We start from the raw sequence: 14,256 nt of genomic DNA on the forward strand, positions 1-14,256 counted from the left end.
ATAAATAACCAATGCTCATCTCATGAGCACAAAATATTTCTCTCGACCTTCTTGTTCCTTGGAATCATCAACTCTTGATGTCTTCATCTTCATTTTACATAGAGAAACATACTATACATTTTTCTAAGACAAAATAAAAATAACAAGGAGACTTATGTCTCATTACAATCCCAAATGGAATGAAAAATAATTATTATAAACAATTTCTCAAATACCTGTAACATTCATCCATACAATCAAATTATACTAAGTCCATGATCACCCATCTATTCAATCTCATTGAATAATTTGTCATATTAAATAAATTCATGTTAATGAAATATGCATCAAGCATAGGTCATTGAAACCGAGCCGAGGCTCTGATACCGATGAAGGGAAACCCCAACTCTTAGTGTATTGATGCAAGGGTTTTATTGTTTTCTAAAACTTTTTCAAAAACATAAATAATAACGCAACGGAAATAAGTTCAAGACCACCTTGCAAGACTTGGTTTCCCATGACCATATGCAATACAAAATTAAACCGTGCCATATATACCTTACGATGGTTTGTAGTCTGGTGTAGAGGTTGGAATCTTCTCCAAGCTAGCAACAGTTGCACACCAACAGCTTCTAAGCAGTTAACTGGTTAGACTGACCGTCCCTCGAAAGCACGAGGGGCCTAGTTAGTCCATGCTCCAAGTAAGGAATGAATCCTACAACTTAGTTTATATGCTAGCCAAGCTAAGTACAGGAGATGAAAGATAAATAGATTCTAAAAAACTAATAGACTTTCTATTAGGTTTGACTTGCTACACTAGCAACAATGGAATCAAGAGAAAAATTGGGAGTAATGGCTAAGAGAATTCCAATAAGAAAGAGAAGCATAAGAGCTTATGGCCAAATATTTTCTCATACCTTCATTTCTCTCCATGATCACCTATTTATAGAAGGAGATAGCCATATTATTTTCAATATAATATATCACATATATTATATGTAATGAAAGTGCATTTTTCTTTTGAATATAATATATCATATATATTATTTGAAGTGCTCATTCCATTCCAATAATATATTATTCTATTAGCTTGGTCATTGCTCCGGAACCTCTCGTGTTTCTAGTTTTCGGCATTGATGTTTTACCAGAGCAGGCCCTCCTTCTAGCGCCAAAATGTCGACGTTCGAAATTGGTCGATTGAGATTTATAGGCCCACACCGATATGGTAGATCCGAGAGAGGAACAGTGAGGTATCCGATCTGATTTGCTGAGCCGCCAGCCCGTCCCTGTCAGGTACTCCGAAGCTCAAATTAGTGAGCGGGCAAGCAAGTGTATCGGGTGTTTGTAAGTTGGCAAAAAAGAGTACATACCCCGGCCCTCAAGAGGGCTAGTCGATATATATATGAGCAAAAGCTTCTCTGCATGCTCCATACTTGTACAGGCGATGGGATGGAATAGTCGGCGGGGGCGTCCCTGCTACGGTGAGGTGTTGACGAGACCTCCATTAATGGGGATGGGATCTACCATTAATGAGGATGGGATCTGAGGTGGATGTCCGAAAACCCAGGCGCGGCTATAATGATGTTGTTGTTAGAAGGCCAGGATGGGACTGGCATGGGCCGGCCAAATGGGCCGAGAGAATGGGCCTGAAGGGTCCAATCAGGGTGGTCCTTGGCCTGCCGATATGCCGCGACACACGTCCCTTCTACAATGCGAGCTGACGGGCTAAGCCGACGAGCTATGGAGATCGCTAGAAACTTGCTTAGAACATAGCTGGGGGCCTGCCCAAACACGCTGACGAGTTAGAGGTGCTACCGGAAGCTCGCTTGGTCCCAACGTTTGATCTTGGGCTTCAGCATTATCTGAACTCGCTTTAACGAGCTCAATTCAATTTTTATTGGGCCTTGAGCATTTGGGCCGAATCACTACATTAAGTCTAGCCCAGACAAAGTAAAGCGAGAAATACCCGTAACATCAAGCCCCCCAGCTCACAGTGGGATCTTCGGGTTGGGAGCTGACACATACCCGGCTACATCGACCTTCAATGCGTCTTTTCAGCTTTTCGCCCAATCGTTTCAAATCACGTTGTTTCGTGCAGCACATCTTGTCTGCAGTGCATTTAATGCGCACGTTTCCCGTAACTGCCAATCATCATGTCCGTAGTCCCTGCGCTTTTGTGCACCGCCATTGGATCTGGGGAAGCTCGTTAGTCCCTTTATCCAACGGAAGGCATTCTGAACCATAAAAAAAAAGGGAAAGGGGTCATTCTACTCCGTCTTTATCGTCTTGTTTCAAAAACCCCCCCTCACTCTTGCAACTTGCTTTCTTTCGTCTTCGAGATTTCATTGCCGCCGATTTCGAAGACCCTTTGCCCTAGTTTCTCTGCTGGTTCCCATTCCTGATTGCTGCAGCTATTAGCTTAAGAACAGTAAGTTCCTCATATTCCTTTAACATATTTCGATTCTATCTTCGTTCTTTCCATTACCTTTGCCTTCGCGCCCCTCTACTCGGCGATGGTGGGGCAGCTTATGGGAATAGGCTTTGCCTATCCTAGGAGGTTCGACAAGCTTAGAAACCTTAGCCCCCCTTTTTCTTTTGAGTCATGCCTTGTTGCGAAGCGCGCGTGACCTGACAGGTAAAAGGCATCTTTAGGAACTTTGATTCAACATTCTGATTCTTTTCTTCTACTTTTTCTCCCTTTTTTTTTTAGATGTCGACATCAGGTTAGAGGCGCTGGGACCACAGGGTAGAGAGCGATGACACCTCTAGCTCTTCGGGGCAAAGAGGAGTAATGCTACCGCGGATTGTTCAGGACGTGGCTTCATCTCATTCAGAGGTTACTGAGAGAGCTCTTCAGTGTAACCCCCCCCGGTAATAACCCAGCGATCTGCCAAGGAGCGTGCAGCTTGTGAGATCTTCAAGCGGTATCCCTCAAGGCTGACGATCGATGAACTGACATCGTATGCCACCTCATACCGCCTTCCTTGTGGGACTTGTCTGATGGTCCATTCCCCTGATGATCACGTAGCTTTTCCTCCCATGGGATTTGTTGCCATTAGCCCCCAACACTTAGAGTTCGATTTTAGGTGTCCACTCCAGGCCTACCTCATAGATATCCTGAACGACCTTAAGCTCGCTCTTTTCTAGTTAATTCCTAACTCGTACGCCCAAATAAACTCCCTAGCCATCCTTTTTAAAAAGAACAAACTTCCTCTTCCAACCCTTAGAGTACTTAGGTACCTTTACTCTTTCAAGGGTACCAAGGACAGGCTGTACTACATGGCAGCTCGCTCCATGGACTACAAGAGGGTCTTGCCCCAGGGAAGGGCCAAAGGCAAGTCCAATGTTGGAGACTACAAGTCCCAATGGTTCTACCTGTCCTGTTCCTCTCTTAAAGACCTTAACAACTTCAGTTTTGTTCTCGTGCCGAGTGAGTAGAAGTTTTTTTTTTTTTTTTTGCACCTGTAATCATCAACTTGGCCATGCCTATCTTTGCTTCACATGTGTCTTTTTGATTTTACAGACGTCGCTGGGGGGCAGCTTGAACTAACCATCTCCGAAGCGCAAGATCTCCAAAGGGCTTCAGACTTAAAAACCGACGAAGATGATTGTGAGTTCTACGAGTCTATTCTTTACGATTATCAGCTCGCCCCTCCCTTTGGTATCAAGGAAATCAGGAAGTGTGACATTAGGATACGTGGCCAAAGGGAGGTAAGGTCCATTTTTTACGATGTTGATTTTGACGGGAGCCCGATTAGGGAGAGGGGAGCTCGTGGTGAAGTTACTGTTATGGCTTTACCGACACTATTAGAGGCAACGAAGCTCTAACTTGAACGACCCGGTTCTTCCATGATCTCCAATGTCCTTAACACCATTCGTGCGGCCTCTTCCCCTACAAAAGCTCGAGGGGCTGGGACTCATACCGAAGCAACCAGCTCGAAGCGCGATCCCGCCAGTATGCCTTGTGCTGGTTCCATACTCGTAGTCACATCTTCCGTAAGGCCGGTTACCACGAACACTTCCTCGCAGCCCGGGGCGGCCAAGGCTGTCGTGAGTCATGGAAAATCTGTGGTTCGCAAGGAGACTTCCGGAAGTAAGAGGAAGGCCCCTCCGACCTCAAAGCCCGCCCCGCAGGCCTAAGCTGATAAGAGGAAGAAAACGAGCACCCTACAGGACCAAGCGCATCCGTCGTCGTGGCTGGTGGGACGTACTTCACCCCCCTCCTCGATAATATGGACCGGGTACTTGGTAACTATGCCAAGAGCCTAGATAGGAAGGAAGTGTCGGGTAAGGCACTTGAGGATTACGTCACTCGCCACAGTCTTCTGGTGAGGTTCTTTTCCCACTCTTGCATTTCTTTATTTTACCCTTTTTTTTTTTAGCGCGTTGACCCTTCCAATTTTGTAGGCTTCCTTAGGCATCTTCAAGCTAAAGGAAGAGAGGGCCCATGCCATGAAAGAAAAAGAGAAACTCGAGGCTGCTACCAAGGTGTTGAAAGAGGACAAGAAGAAGCTGGAGGAGAGCCTGGCCTTTGTGACCAGTGAATCTAGAAAATATTGGGGCTAGGTCGAAGGCTTGGAGGACCGAGTAAGGGAGGCCGAGCGAGCCAAAAATGAGATCGAAGACGAGCTGTATCGTAAGAAGAAAATGCTCGACTTGGCCTGTTCCCAAGCCACCTCAAAGCTGAACAAGGCTAAAATGGACTTGGCTACAATGCAAGGCGAACTAGAGTGGGCTCGGCAGGAGGTTGAGCAGTTGAAAGTCGATGTCGAGGTCTGAGTTGCCAGGGAGCGTGAGCAGGTCGAATCTGATGTCTGCGGCACGTTCCTTTTTACTTTGTGGAAAGCGCATCTAGATCTCGAGTTCTCATTCTTTGGTGAGGAAGCGGTGGAGGCGGTGAAGAAGTATGTCGCTGATGCTGCGGACTCGAGAATCGTTGCCCCCGTGTCCGGACCCGACGAGGTCATGGTCGATCTTTCTATTGAGGATACCACCAACCCTGCTCCCAAGATGTGGTGACTCCAAACTAAGATCCTTTAGGCCGCTAGACTGTTATTTTTTTTTTCTTTTACTCTTGTATCTGAATTTTGGGAGCAATTCATTTCTTTCATTCAATGGATTTTTTGCTTTTTTATCATTTGCTGCGAACTTCAAAAACACAACATAGAAAGGAGCTTAAATTCAGTTAACTAGAGTATACCTTTAACTTGTAAACAAGAAATTTTGAAAATAAGCGGCTTTAAATAACACATCGAATAAGATATTGTTAGCTCGAGCCGCATGCTCAGTAGGTCATGATCGCGGGATCAAATCCAAACTAACATGCAGTAGCTTGATAGTTGTTAATTTAGTTCAGGTTTTGCCGTCAAGTTATACCCCCAGGTAGGTCATAGTTTGCCCCCAGCTAACGTACCGTGACTTTTGAGGGTTTTGGCGAGGTCAATGGTGAACACTCAGGCAGGTTGCAGTTCATGCATTTTGTCAAGATAAGAGGACCCCAGCTGGTGAACCATGACTCAAGAGTTTTAAGGGTGGTGCCTCGTCTTGGTGCCAAACCATGATGCTGCGATCAAGATGAATGGGCTTCGTTTTGCCAACCACAACCTAGGGTGAGGACTAAGATGAATGCTCAGATAAGCCACAAACCATGGAATGTTGGCCAAGTTGAATGGGCCCTAGCTCGCAAATCATAGTCTTATAACCCTCTAGTTATTTTTTGATTCTTATTCTTAACAACCAAAGCAAGTGTGCAAACAAAAATATTTATCAGAGATAAAAGACACGTTAATATAGTTCAAACAGAATTTTGTTGCTTGACTTAATGAAGAAAATATCAACAAAGTTGAAACGTCGATTGGTAATTGAAAATACGAGAAAGGGGAAAAGTGTTTGCTTATCGGCAATATGGTCTCAGATACTCCGCGTTCTAAGCTCGCGGGACAGCTGCTCCGTTCATGTCGACCAAGTGATATGCTCCGTTGCCGAGATTTTCCTTCACAGTATAGGGGCCTTCCCAGCTTGGGCCCAGCGTCCCTTACTGTTCTTCTGAGCTCTGGGAAGGACAAGGCGTAGCACGAGGTCGTTAACTTTGTAGCATCGGACTCGGACCTTCCGATTATAGTATCTTGCCACGCACTGTTGGTAAGTTGCTACTCTCAAATAAGCTATCTCCCTTGTTTCCTCAAGAAGATCGAGACTTGAGGCCAGTAGTCGGTCATTATTCTCTTGGTTGAAAGTGGCTCTTCGCTGACTTGTTACTTCATTTTCCCCTAGGATCATCACCTCGGATCCATATATCGTAGAAAAAGGGGTTTCTCTCGTGGTTGTGCGAGCTGTAGTTCGGTAAGCCCAGAGCACGGTTTGTAGTTCATCCACCCAGGCTCCCTTTCTCGATTCCAACCTGGTCTTTAATATTTTCTTGATTATCTTGTTCATGGCTTCGACTTGACCATTGGCTTGTAGGTGGTCCACGGTTGTGAAGCTTTTCTTGATCCCTAGTGACTTGCAAAATTATACGAACTGCTCGCTGGTAAACTGGGTCCCATTGTCGGTGACTATTTGTTGAGGGACACCGAATGTGCAGATGATATTGTTCCATATAAAGTTTTCTACCTTTGTGGTAGATATCTGTGCCAGCTCCTTTGCCTCTGCCCACTTGGTGAAGTAATCTACGGCCACGATAGCATGCTTACATCCGCCACGAGCTGTTGGAACTGGCCTGATCAGGTCGATGCCCCATATGGTGAAAGGCCAAGGGCTGCTCATTTGTTAAAGATAGGCGGGGGAGCTTGTGGTACTTTTGCAAACCTTTGGCATGCGTCGCACCTCCTCACCAGGTCCGTAGCGTCTCGCTTCATGGTAGGCCAGTAAAAACCTTGGCAAAATGCCTTCTGAGCCAAGGATCCCCCTCAACATGATTGCCATAGTGGCCGGCATGGATTTCTTTGAGAATCACTCGGCAATCAGGCTCATCGATGCATCTAAGTAATGGGACTGAGAACCCTCGCTTGTACAGCATATCGTCACAAATACAATATCTAGCTGCCCAGGCTCGAAGACGCCATGCCTCCAGTTTGTCGCTTAGCAACTGTCCTCCTTGCAAATAGTCCACGATCGGCTTCATCCATGAATCTGGCCTTAGCTCAATTGTCACTGTCTCAGCTTTTTCCTCCGTGCTCGGTGCTGCTATGAACTCTATGGGGATGGCTCCCAATGAGGCAGCTTCTCCAACCGAAGCCAAACGAGCTAGGGCATCGGCGTGAGATTTATGGCTCTGCGGGACTTGATTTACTCCGCACTCCTCGAAGAAGTGGAAGAATTCCTGAACTTTCTGGAGGTTCGCTACCATCTTCGGGCCCTTTTCCTGATACTCCCCTTGTACTTAACTGACCACAAGCTCGGAGTCGCTGAAAATTTTTAATCGCTCTGCCTTGACTTCTTTTGCTAAGCGGAGACTAGCTAGCAGTGCTTTGTATTCAGTTTCATTCTTGGTCGCTCTAAACCTGAACCTTAGTGCGTAGGGGATCTTATGTCCCTCCGGGCTTACCAGGAGTACGCCAGCTCCAGACCCGTATTCGGCTGGACGAGCCGTCAACAAATAATTCCCAAACTAGCAAGGTTGGGGGGGCTGGTTCTTCCACTGGTCCTATGAATTCTGCAACGAAGTCTGCCAGTACCTGACCCTTTATGGCTACCCGTGTCCTGTACTTTATGTTGAATTGGGCGAGCTAAATAGCCCACTTGAGTAGGCGGCCAGATGAATCGGGCTTTTGTAAAATTTGCTTTAGTGGATGTTTGGTCAGCACGCTAATCTGATGAGCTTGGAAATACGAACGTAGCTTTCGAGACGCGATCACCAGGGAAAAAGCGAGCTTCTCCATGGGGGAGTATCTTGTTTCGACGTCGAGTAGCCTGTGGCTTTCATAGTATACTGGGTATTGGACCCGGTCTTCTTCTTGAACCAGACCGGTGCTCACTGCGTACCCAGACACCCCTAGGTAGATAATCAGTTCCTCCCCTTCCTTTGGCTTTGACATGAGGGGAGCCAGCCCCATATATTCTTTCAACTGCTAGAAAGCAGTCTCGCACTCTTCCGTCCATTCGAACCTATTTCTTTTCTTCAGAACTTTGAAAAATGGGATGGATTTATCAGAAGATTTGGAGACAAACCTGTCAAGGGCCGTGACCTGTCCATTTAAGCTTTACACTTCCTTAGTCTTGGTGGACGATCGCATGTCAAGTAGAGCTCGGATTTTCTCTAGATTGACCTCGATACCCCTCTCCTTGACCATGAAACCCAAAAATTTTCCATGAGCCACACCGAATGAGCATTTAAGTGGATTTAACTTCATTTGGTACTTCCTCAAAACCTGGAATGCTTCTCCCAGGTCTCTGATGTGGTTGGCAACCTATCTGGATTTCAGCAGCACATCATTAACGTATACTTCCATGGTCTTTCCGATCAGATCTCCGAACATCATGTTGACTAGCCATTGGTACGTCGCCCCTGCATTTCTTAGTCCGAAGGGCATTACCTTATAATAGTATAATCCCCGATCCGTCATAAAGGAGGTATGCTCTTCCTCATCAGGGTTCATAGGGATTTGATTGTACCCTGAATAGGCATCCATGAAGCTCAAAAGCTGGTGGCCGGCCGTTGCATCCACGAGCTGGTCAATTCTTAGTAGGGGGAAGCTATCTTTCGGGCAAGCTTTGTTTAGATCAGTGAAGTCGATGCAAGTTCTCCACTTCCCATTCTTCTTTTTCACCAGGACCGGGTTTGCCACCCATGTCGGGTATTGAGCTTCCTGGATAAATCCACTGGCTAAGAGCTTGTCTACTTCTTCCTTCAAGGCCGCATACCTCTCAGTCGTCATTGGCCTTTTCTTCTAATGAATCGGTTTATGATTGGGGTTAACATTGAGCCGATGCTGGATTATCCTTGGGTCTATTCCCATCATATCTTCGTGGTTCCATGCGAACATGTCCAGATTTGCTTTAAGGAATTTGGTCAGTTGGCATTTTACCTCGAGGGAGAGACTTTTGTAACGACCCGCTCCCACTTACGGGCGCCACCGGTAAATAATCGACCGGATTACTCACCCGACAAACCACAACTGAAGGGTTGGACTATGTTTCAACAGGAAACGCCCTAGGTGGGAACTAGGCTTCGTCCTTCCCTTCGCTCCACTCAGGAATCGGTCCCATCTCAAATAAGAAAAATCCAGCGGACCAAGACCCAAAACCCGAGTGAGCTTCACCTCTCTTCAGCTCACCCCATAGCAAGCCAGAGGTGACCCAGGCACAAAGCTAGCATAATAAACATTTCGCTGACTATTAGGGGTTTATGAGAACATACCTCGCTGATCTTTACTTGATCCCAAACTTGGCTTTACCAACTAAGCCATATACCACAAACAATCTCACAATCATTTATCACACTACGATGATTTCAACAATTAAATACACCAAGTGCTCAATATTGTTTACATTCAATTACATGAATACATATAAAAAAATTACAGGAGATTACACAACAACACATCTCAGGCAACAAGCTAATTGCCCTAACAGCCTCCCGGCACCATCCCTGCTTGCATTTAGACTTGCATCATCTACACATGAGGTAAAACCTCATGAGTCATAAGACTCAGTAAGGGTGCAATGCATGTAAATATGAATATAATCATGTTTATGTATGCCAAATGCATGCAAATGAGGCTAGGCTCACACATCCTCACAACCCACTAAGATTTGAGGCATCAACCTATCAGCCCCTACCACACTAGTCCTCCATATGGCCATAGGTCCACTAGGTCTTGCATCACACAAGATATAACCACTACATGCCAATGCAACATAAAAACATTATCAAACACATTTACCAACTTGCAAGGCCACCTCCACATGGGGCCATCCCTTACCTAGCTCGAAGCCTCAACTCTGCCTCGGCACGAACTCCGAGCTCTTCTAGGATCACCGCCTTCCCGGTCGAACCTAGATACAATTACACACAAACCCAACTCTATCAACATCCGGCATTAAACCAATGCCCTCAACTTCGCCACACACACCATCAAAACCATCCATCAATAATTTTCCAAACAACCCCGGCACAGGGTTTAATCCCACAAATAACTATTTTACATTAACTCGCTTAATGCAATTAACTGGGGAAGTAAAATATTAATTTACCTCGACTCATTTGGAGAGAAATTCAGAAACGCCCACGCTGACGTTGCCTCCCGAGCTGTCGCTCGCGCCCAAAATTCCATTTTTGAGCTTCCGACGAGCTCTTCAAGCCCCAAACTAATTTCCAGAACTTTCCCTCATTTTTCCGGAATTTTTGGCTATTTTTCCCAATTTTCCATATTTCCTTTTCTTTTTCTTTTTTTTCCCCCTTTATTTCCTTATTTCTTCTCCCGCTTTCTTCTTCCCGCGCCATCAGCTCCTGTTCATCGTCTTCCTCGCGCCCCCCCTCTTCGCGCACCAGCGCCGGCCACTCGCTTGGCCGCTGCCATTGCCGGCCCCGCATCACGCCGTCACCGGCCGCCCCACCGCAGCAGTCTCCCGCACACGGCCACCGCTACTCGCTTCGCTGCAACAGGCTGCCATGCTGTGACTGACTTCGGCCATCATCGGCCGCTTCCGCCTTCCGCCGCCATCAGACGCTGCCGCCCTCAGTCGCCATTGTTGCAGCTTCATAACACAGCTGCTTCGGTAGCATCAGCCATAGCCGCCTTAAACCAGCCAGCGACCAGCCGCCCTCATCTCTCTCGATCTCAATCTCCCGATCTCGCGATGCCTCGGCCAGCACTCTCCCACGATCTCCCTTTTTCAAATGCTCGATCAAACTCTCTCGATCTCACTCTCTTTCTCGCGCTCTCTGGTTCAAAATTTCAGGGGGAAGGGTACTGAGGAAGCTTGCCCAGCAAGCTCGCGCATCCCCTTAAAAATCTAAGCAATTTCCAAAATTCCTCAATTGCCCCTCTTTAATCTCATCTCTCGGCCATTTCTCCACCTCACTATTTCGGCCATTTCAATATCAGAGGCGCGAAGCTTCAAGGAAGCTTCCTCACGCCTTTTTATATATATATAATTATATTACACATTTAACCCCCACATATCTCATAATTTCACTTAAGAGAATTGATAATTGCACTTGGGGGATTTTATAATTACACTTGGACCCTCCAAGTTTTAATTATTTATCATCAAAGCCACACAATAACTTAATTTCTCAAAAATTAATTATCGACATTTACTCAGGAATATCGATTTCATCCCTGTGCCTGCCCGGGACCTTTATTCGACCTGAAAACACTTAAGGGTTGCCTTACTCAGAAAACCGAACCACCCCTAGGGTCCCGTCTGACTATTCGGTATTGGTACCCACTCAGGCTCATACAGAATTTATTCCGAAAATTATTCCCGATCGGACCGCTGCCAGCATCATTAATCTCATCTTAAGACACTCATCAATCTCTTGCCCTCTTCCCTGGACATCCAAGTCCCGAGGCACTCCCAGCCGCCAATTCGGCAAAGTTTATTAATTAATTTCTCGAGATTGACCCTTGGGCTTTTCGGACCACCCGAGGTCCTGATAAAATAATCCAAAAATTATTTATTTCAATACCATGTAATACCGGGTATTACACCTTTGCCCACTTGGAGGCACCTTTCAACGTCTAAGCTACTGACTATAACATCTTCCAGCTCGTCCAACGGGCTGGCGGCTTGGTTGCAATCCACGTCGCGTGGGTCCAGGTCGTGGTTGACTCCCTGGCCATTGATAACTTGGGCCTCCCCTCTGGAAATCATATTTATCTTTTTTTCCTTTGAGCCCTATTTTCAATGCTTCCTCGTAACAGCGCCTCACCTAATGCTGCTCGCCCCTCACACAACCGGTCCCTTTCGGGGTCAGGAATTTGATGGCCAGGGCCTTGGTTGAAACAACTAGGTCCAGGTCGTTCATGGTGGGCCTACCCATGATGACATTGTAAGCGGAAGGACCGTCAATGATGAGAAAGTCCGCCATTGCTGTGGCCTGGAGGTCTGATTCCCCAATTGTTAATGGGAGCCTTATACGTCCTTTCGGGATTACTGCATCGCCAGTGAACCCGTATAGTGGCTCCGGAGAGGATGTCAGCTGGTCCGGCCTTAACCTCATTTGGTCAAAACATCCCTTGTACATGACATTCACCGAGCTACCTATGTCGACCATGACCCTCCATACTTCGACATTGCCAATCTGAGATCGGATCACAAGGGCATCATTGTGCGGCCAGTGTACGCCTTTAGAATCATCTTTAGTGAAAGAAACGTCTTCCGAAGCTATCTTGGCTTTCTTAGAAGGTCCCTCTTGGCTGCCATCCCTGACAAGCAGAAGGTCGCCAGCTTCTCGAAGTCCCTGCGATATGGGGCCCTCCATGGATAGTAAAGATAGTTCTCACCATAGGTGTTGGGTCCTGCTCGGGAGCTCGATGAGAACTTTGTTGAGCCGACTGTTTGGGCTGTTGATCCCTAGGATGCACCACATAGTCATGTAGCTGACCCCTCCTGATCAATTCTTCAATTGCATCTTTCAGCGCCAAACACTCAGAGGTGGTGTGCCCCACTTCGTTGTGATAAGCACATAATTTGCTCTTGGTTCTGTATTTGTCGGGAGTTTTTAGAGGGTTAGGTCTTCCAAAATCCTCCTTGTTGGGTTCTGTGGTGAAGATCCTGTCCTGGGAGTCAGATAAGATACTGTAACTTTCATACCGACCTCGGCGTGCTGGTCGTTCACCCCCTGCTCGAACCTCGCCTTCTTGGCCGCCTGATCGTTGGGGCTTCATCCTTGACCCTCCTTGCGAGAGTCTTCATCAGCCCTCTTCTTGCTTTGGCCGGTGTGTTCCGCCCCCTTCTTCTGGTCGCTCGGCTTTTTCAGGCTGAATGCTTCCTCCCATCGGACCTCCTTCGCAGCTCGCTCGTAGAATTCACCGAGGTCCCTCACTAGGGACTTGTAAATGCTTTCGTAGAGTTTCCCATCCTTCCAGAGCCCGGCGGAGATCGCGGTCAGGATACTTTCGTCGGAGGGGCTCTCGACAATATTCACTTCGTGCCTGAACCTTTCTATGTAATCCTTCAAAGATTCGCCAGACCGTTGGAATACTGTAACGAGGTGGGATATTGGGGCGAGCTGCCTTCGGTGTGACCTATACTGATCTATAAATTTCTTTTGGCATTCTTCCCAACTGCAAATACTGAGGAGGTGAAGTCTCCTTAGCCACGCCCGGGGGATATCTCCTAGGGTCGCAGGGAAAGCTCGGCATTTGACCAATGAGCTGGAGGTTTGTACGTCCATTTGGACACTGAAAGCGTCCAGGTGGTCAAAGGGATCGCTGTCCCCATTATACTAAGGGATGCTGGGGACCTTAAATCTATAGGGAAGGGGCTTCAGCTCGATTTCCCTGGAGAATAGGGTCCTTTCTTCATGGCTTTCCCTTTGATCGTGCGCCCCATGCCTGGCCTCCAGCTGTTGGATTCTCAGCAGTAGTTCCCCCACTATGGGGTCCTGATTCGCTGAACGCCCGGTAGGGAGTTGTTCTTCCCGTGCGGAAACTTGTCCTGAGTGATGGCGGTCTTGCGGGGGAGGTCGTCCCCTATTCTCACGGTCAGAGGAGCTGCGGTGGGCGCCATGGCTACTGCCGATCCTGACCGAGGAATCCCCATGTCGTGGATTCTCAAGTCGACGATTTCCTCCATGGACGTCTTCATGGCGATTTCTACAAGGGCTTGCACCAGTCCTCTGTTTGGTGAGGTGCACCCCTGGCTCCCCATCGTAGCATCGCTGCTCTTCCACCCTTCGAGAGTGTAGGTTGGAGGAGCGGACTGAGCCAGCTCGCCGTGTGTCCCTTCTAACTTCTCTTTCCTCTGGAGGGGGTCTTCCGCCTGGAGGTCGATGGGCAGTCGCCTGCGCATGTGCTGTCTGGACTTGCATTTTCGTTAGCACCTTTACTACATTAGCGAGCTGCATGACAGTGTTCTCCAATGTTTCTTGACATTGCTGCCACATATGCGTTACTCCCGCGTCGGTGGTAGGAGTCACGGGCGGGTAGGGGCACCGCGAAGGGACTCCATGGATGGCTTCGGTCGGAGGAGGCATGGAGGTGGACACCACAACTCCCCCAGCTTGTGGAATCTCCAGCATAGGGTCGACATGATTCGCAGGTCGGTTGGTCGTTGCTCCGGAACCTCTCGTGTTTCTAGTTTTCGGCATTAATGTTTTACCAGAGC

General features: G+C 47.4%; 1 protein-coding gene across 1 annotated transcript; it reads right to left on the minus strand.

Moving 5' to 3' along the window:
* Positions 1 to 11,857: 11,857 nt before the first annotated feature.
* Positions 11,858 to 12,815, minus strand: LOC127788112 (uncharacterized). The gene is made up of 2 exons (XM_052316224.1): positions 12,432 to 12,815; positions 11,858 to 12,388 (listed from the first exon to the last, which is right to left on the minus strand). The coding sequence occupies exons 1-2, from the start codon at positions 12,813 to 12,815 to the stop codon at positions 11,858 to 11,860; spliced, it is 915 nt and encodes a 304-aa protein (XP_052172184.1).
* Between the last annotated feature and the right edge of the window lie 1,441 nt (positions 12,816 to 14,256).

Source organism: Diospyros lotus, chromosome 13 (genome assembly GCF_014633365.1).
Source record: "Diospyros lotus cultivar Yz01 chromosome 13, ASM1463336v1, whole genome shotgun sequence".
Classification (NCBI taxonomy): domain Eukaryota; kingdom Viridiplantae; phylum Streptophyta; class Magnoliopsida; order Ericales; family Ebenaceae; genus Diospyros; species Diospyros lotus.

Excerpts from the sequence above, each read along its gene's own strand:
- LOC127788112 (XM_052316224.1), bottom strand. The coding sequence starts at position 12,815 with ATGAAGCCCCAACGATCAGGCGGCCAAGAAGGCGAGGTTCGAGCAGGG. Across the intron at positions 12,389-12,431 it reads AGCAGGACCCAACACCTATG|GGACTTCGAGAAGCTGGCGA; the intron begins GTGAGAACTATC and ends CCCATATCGCAG.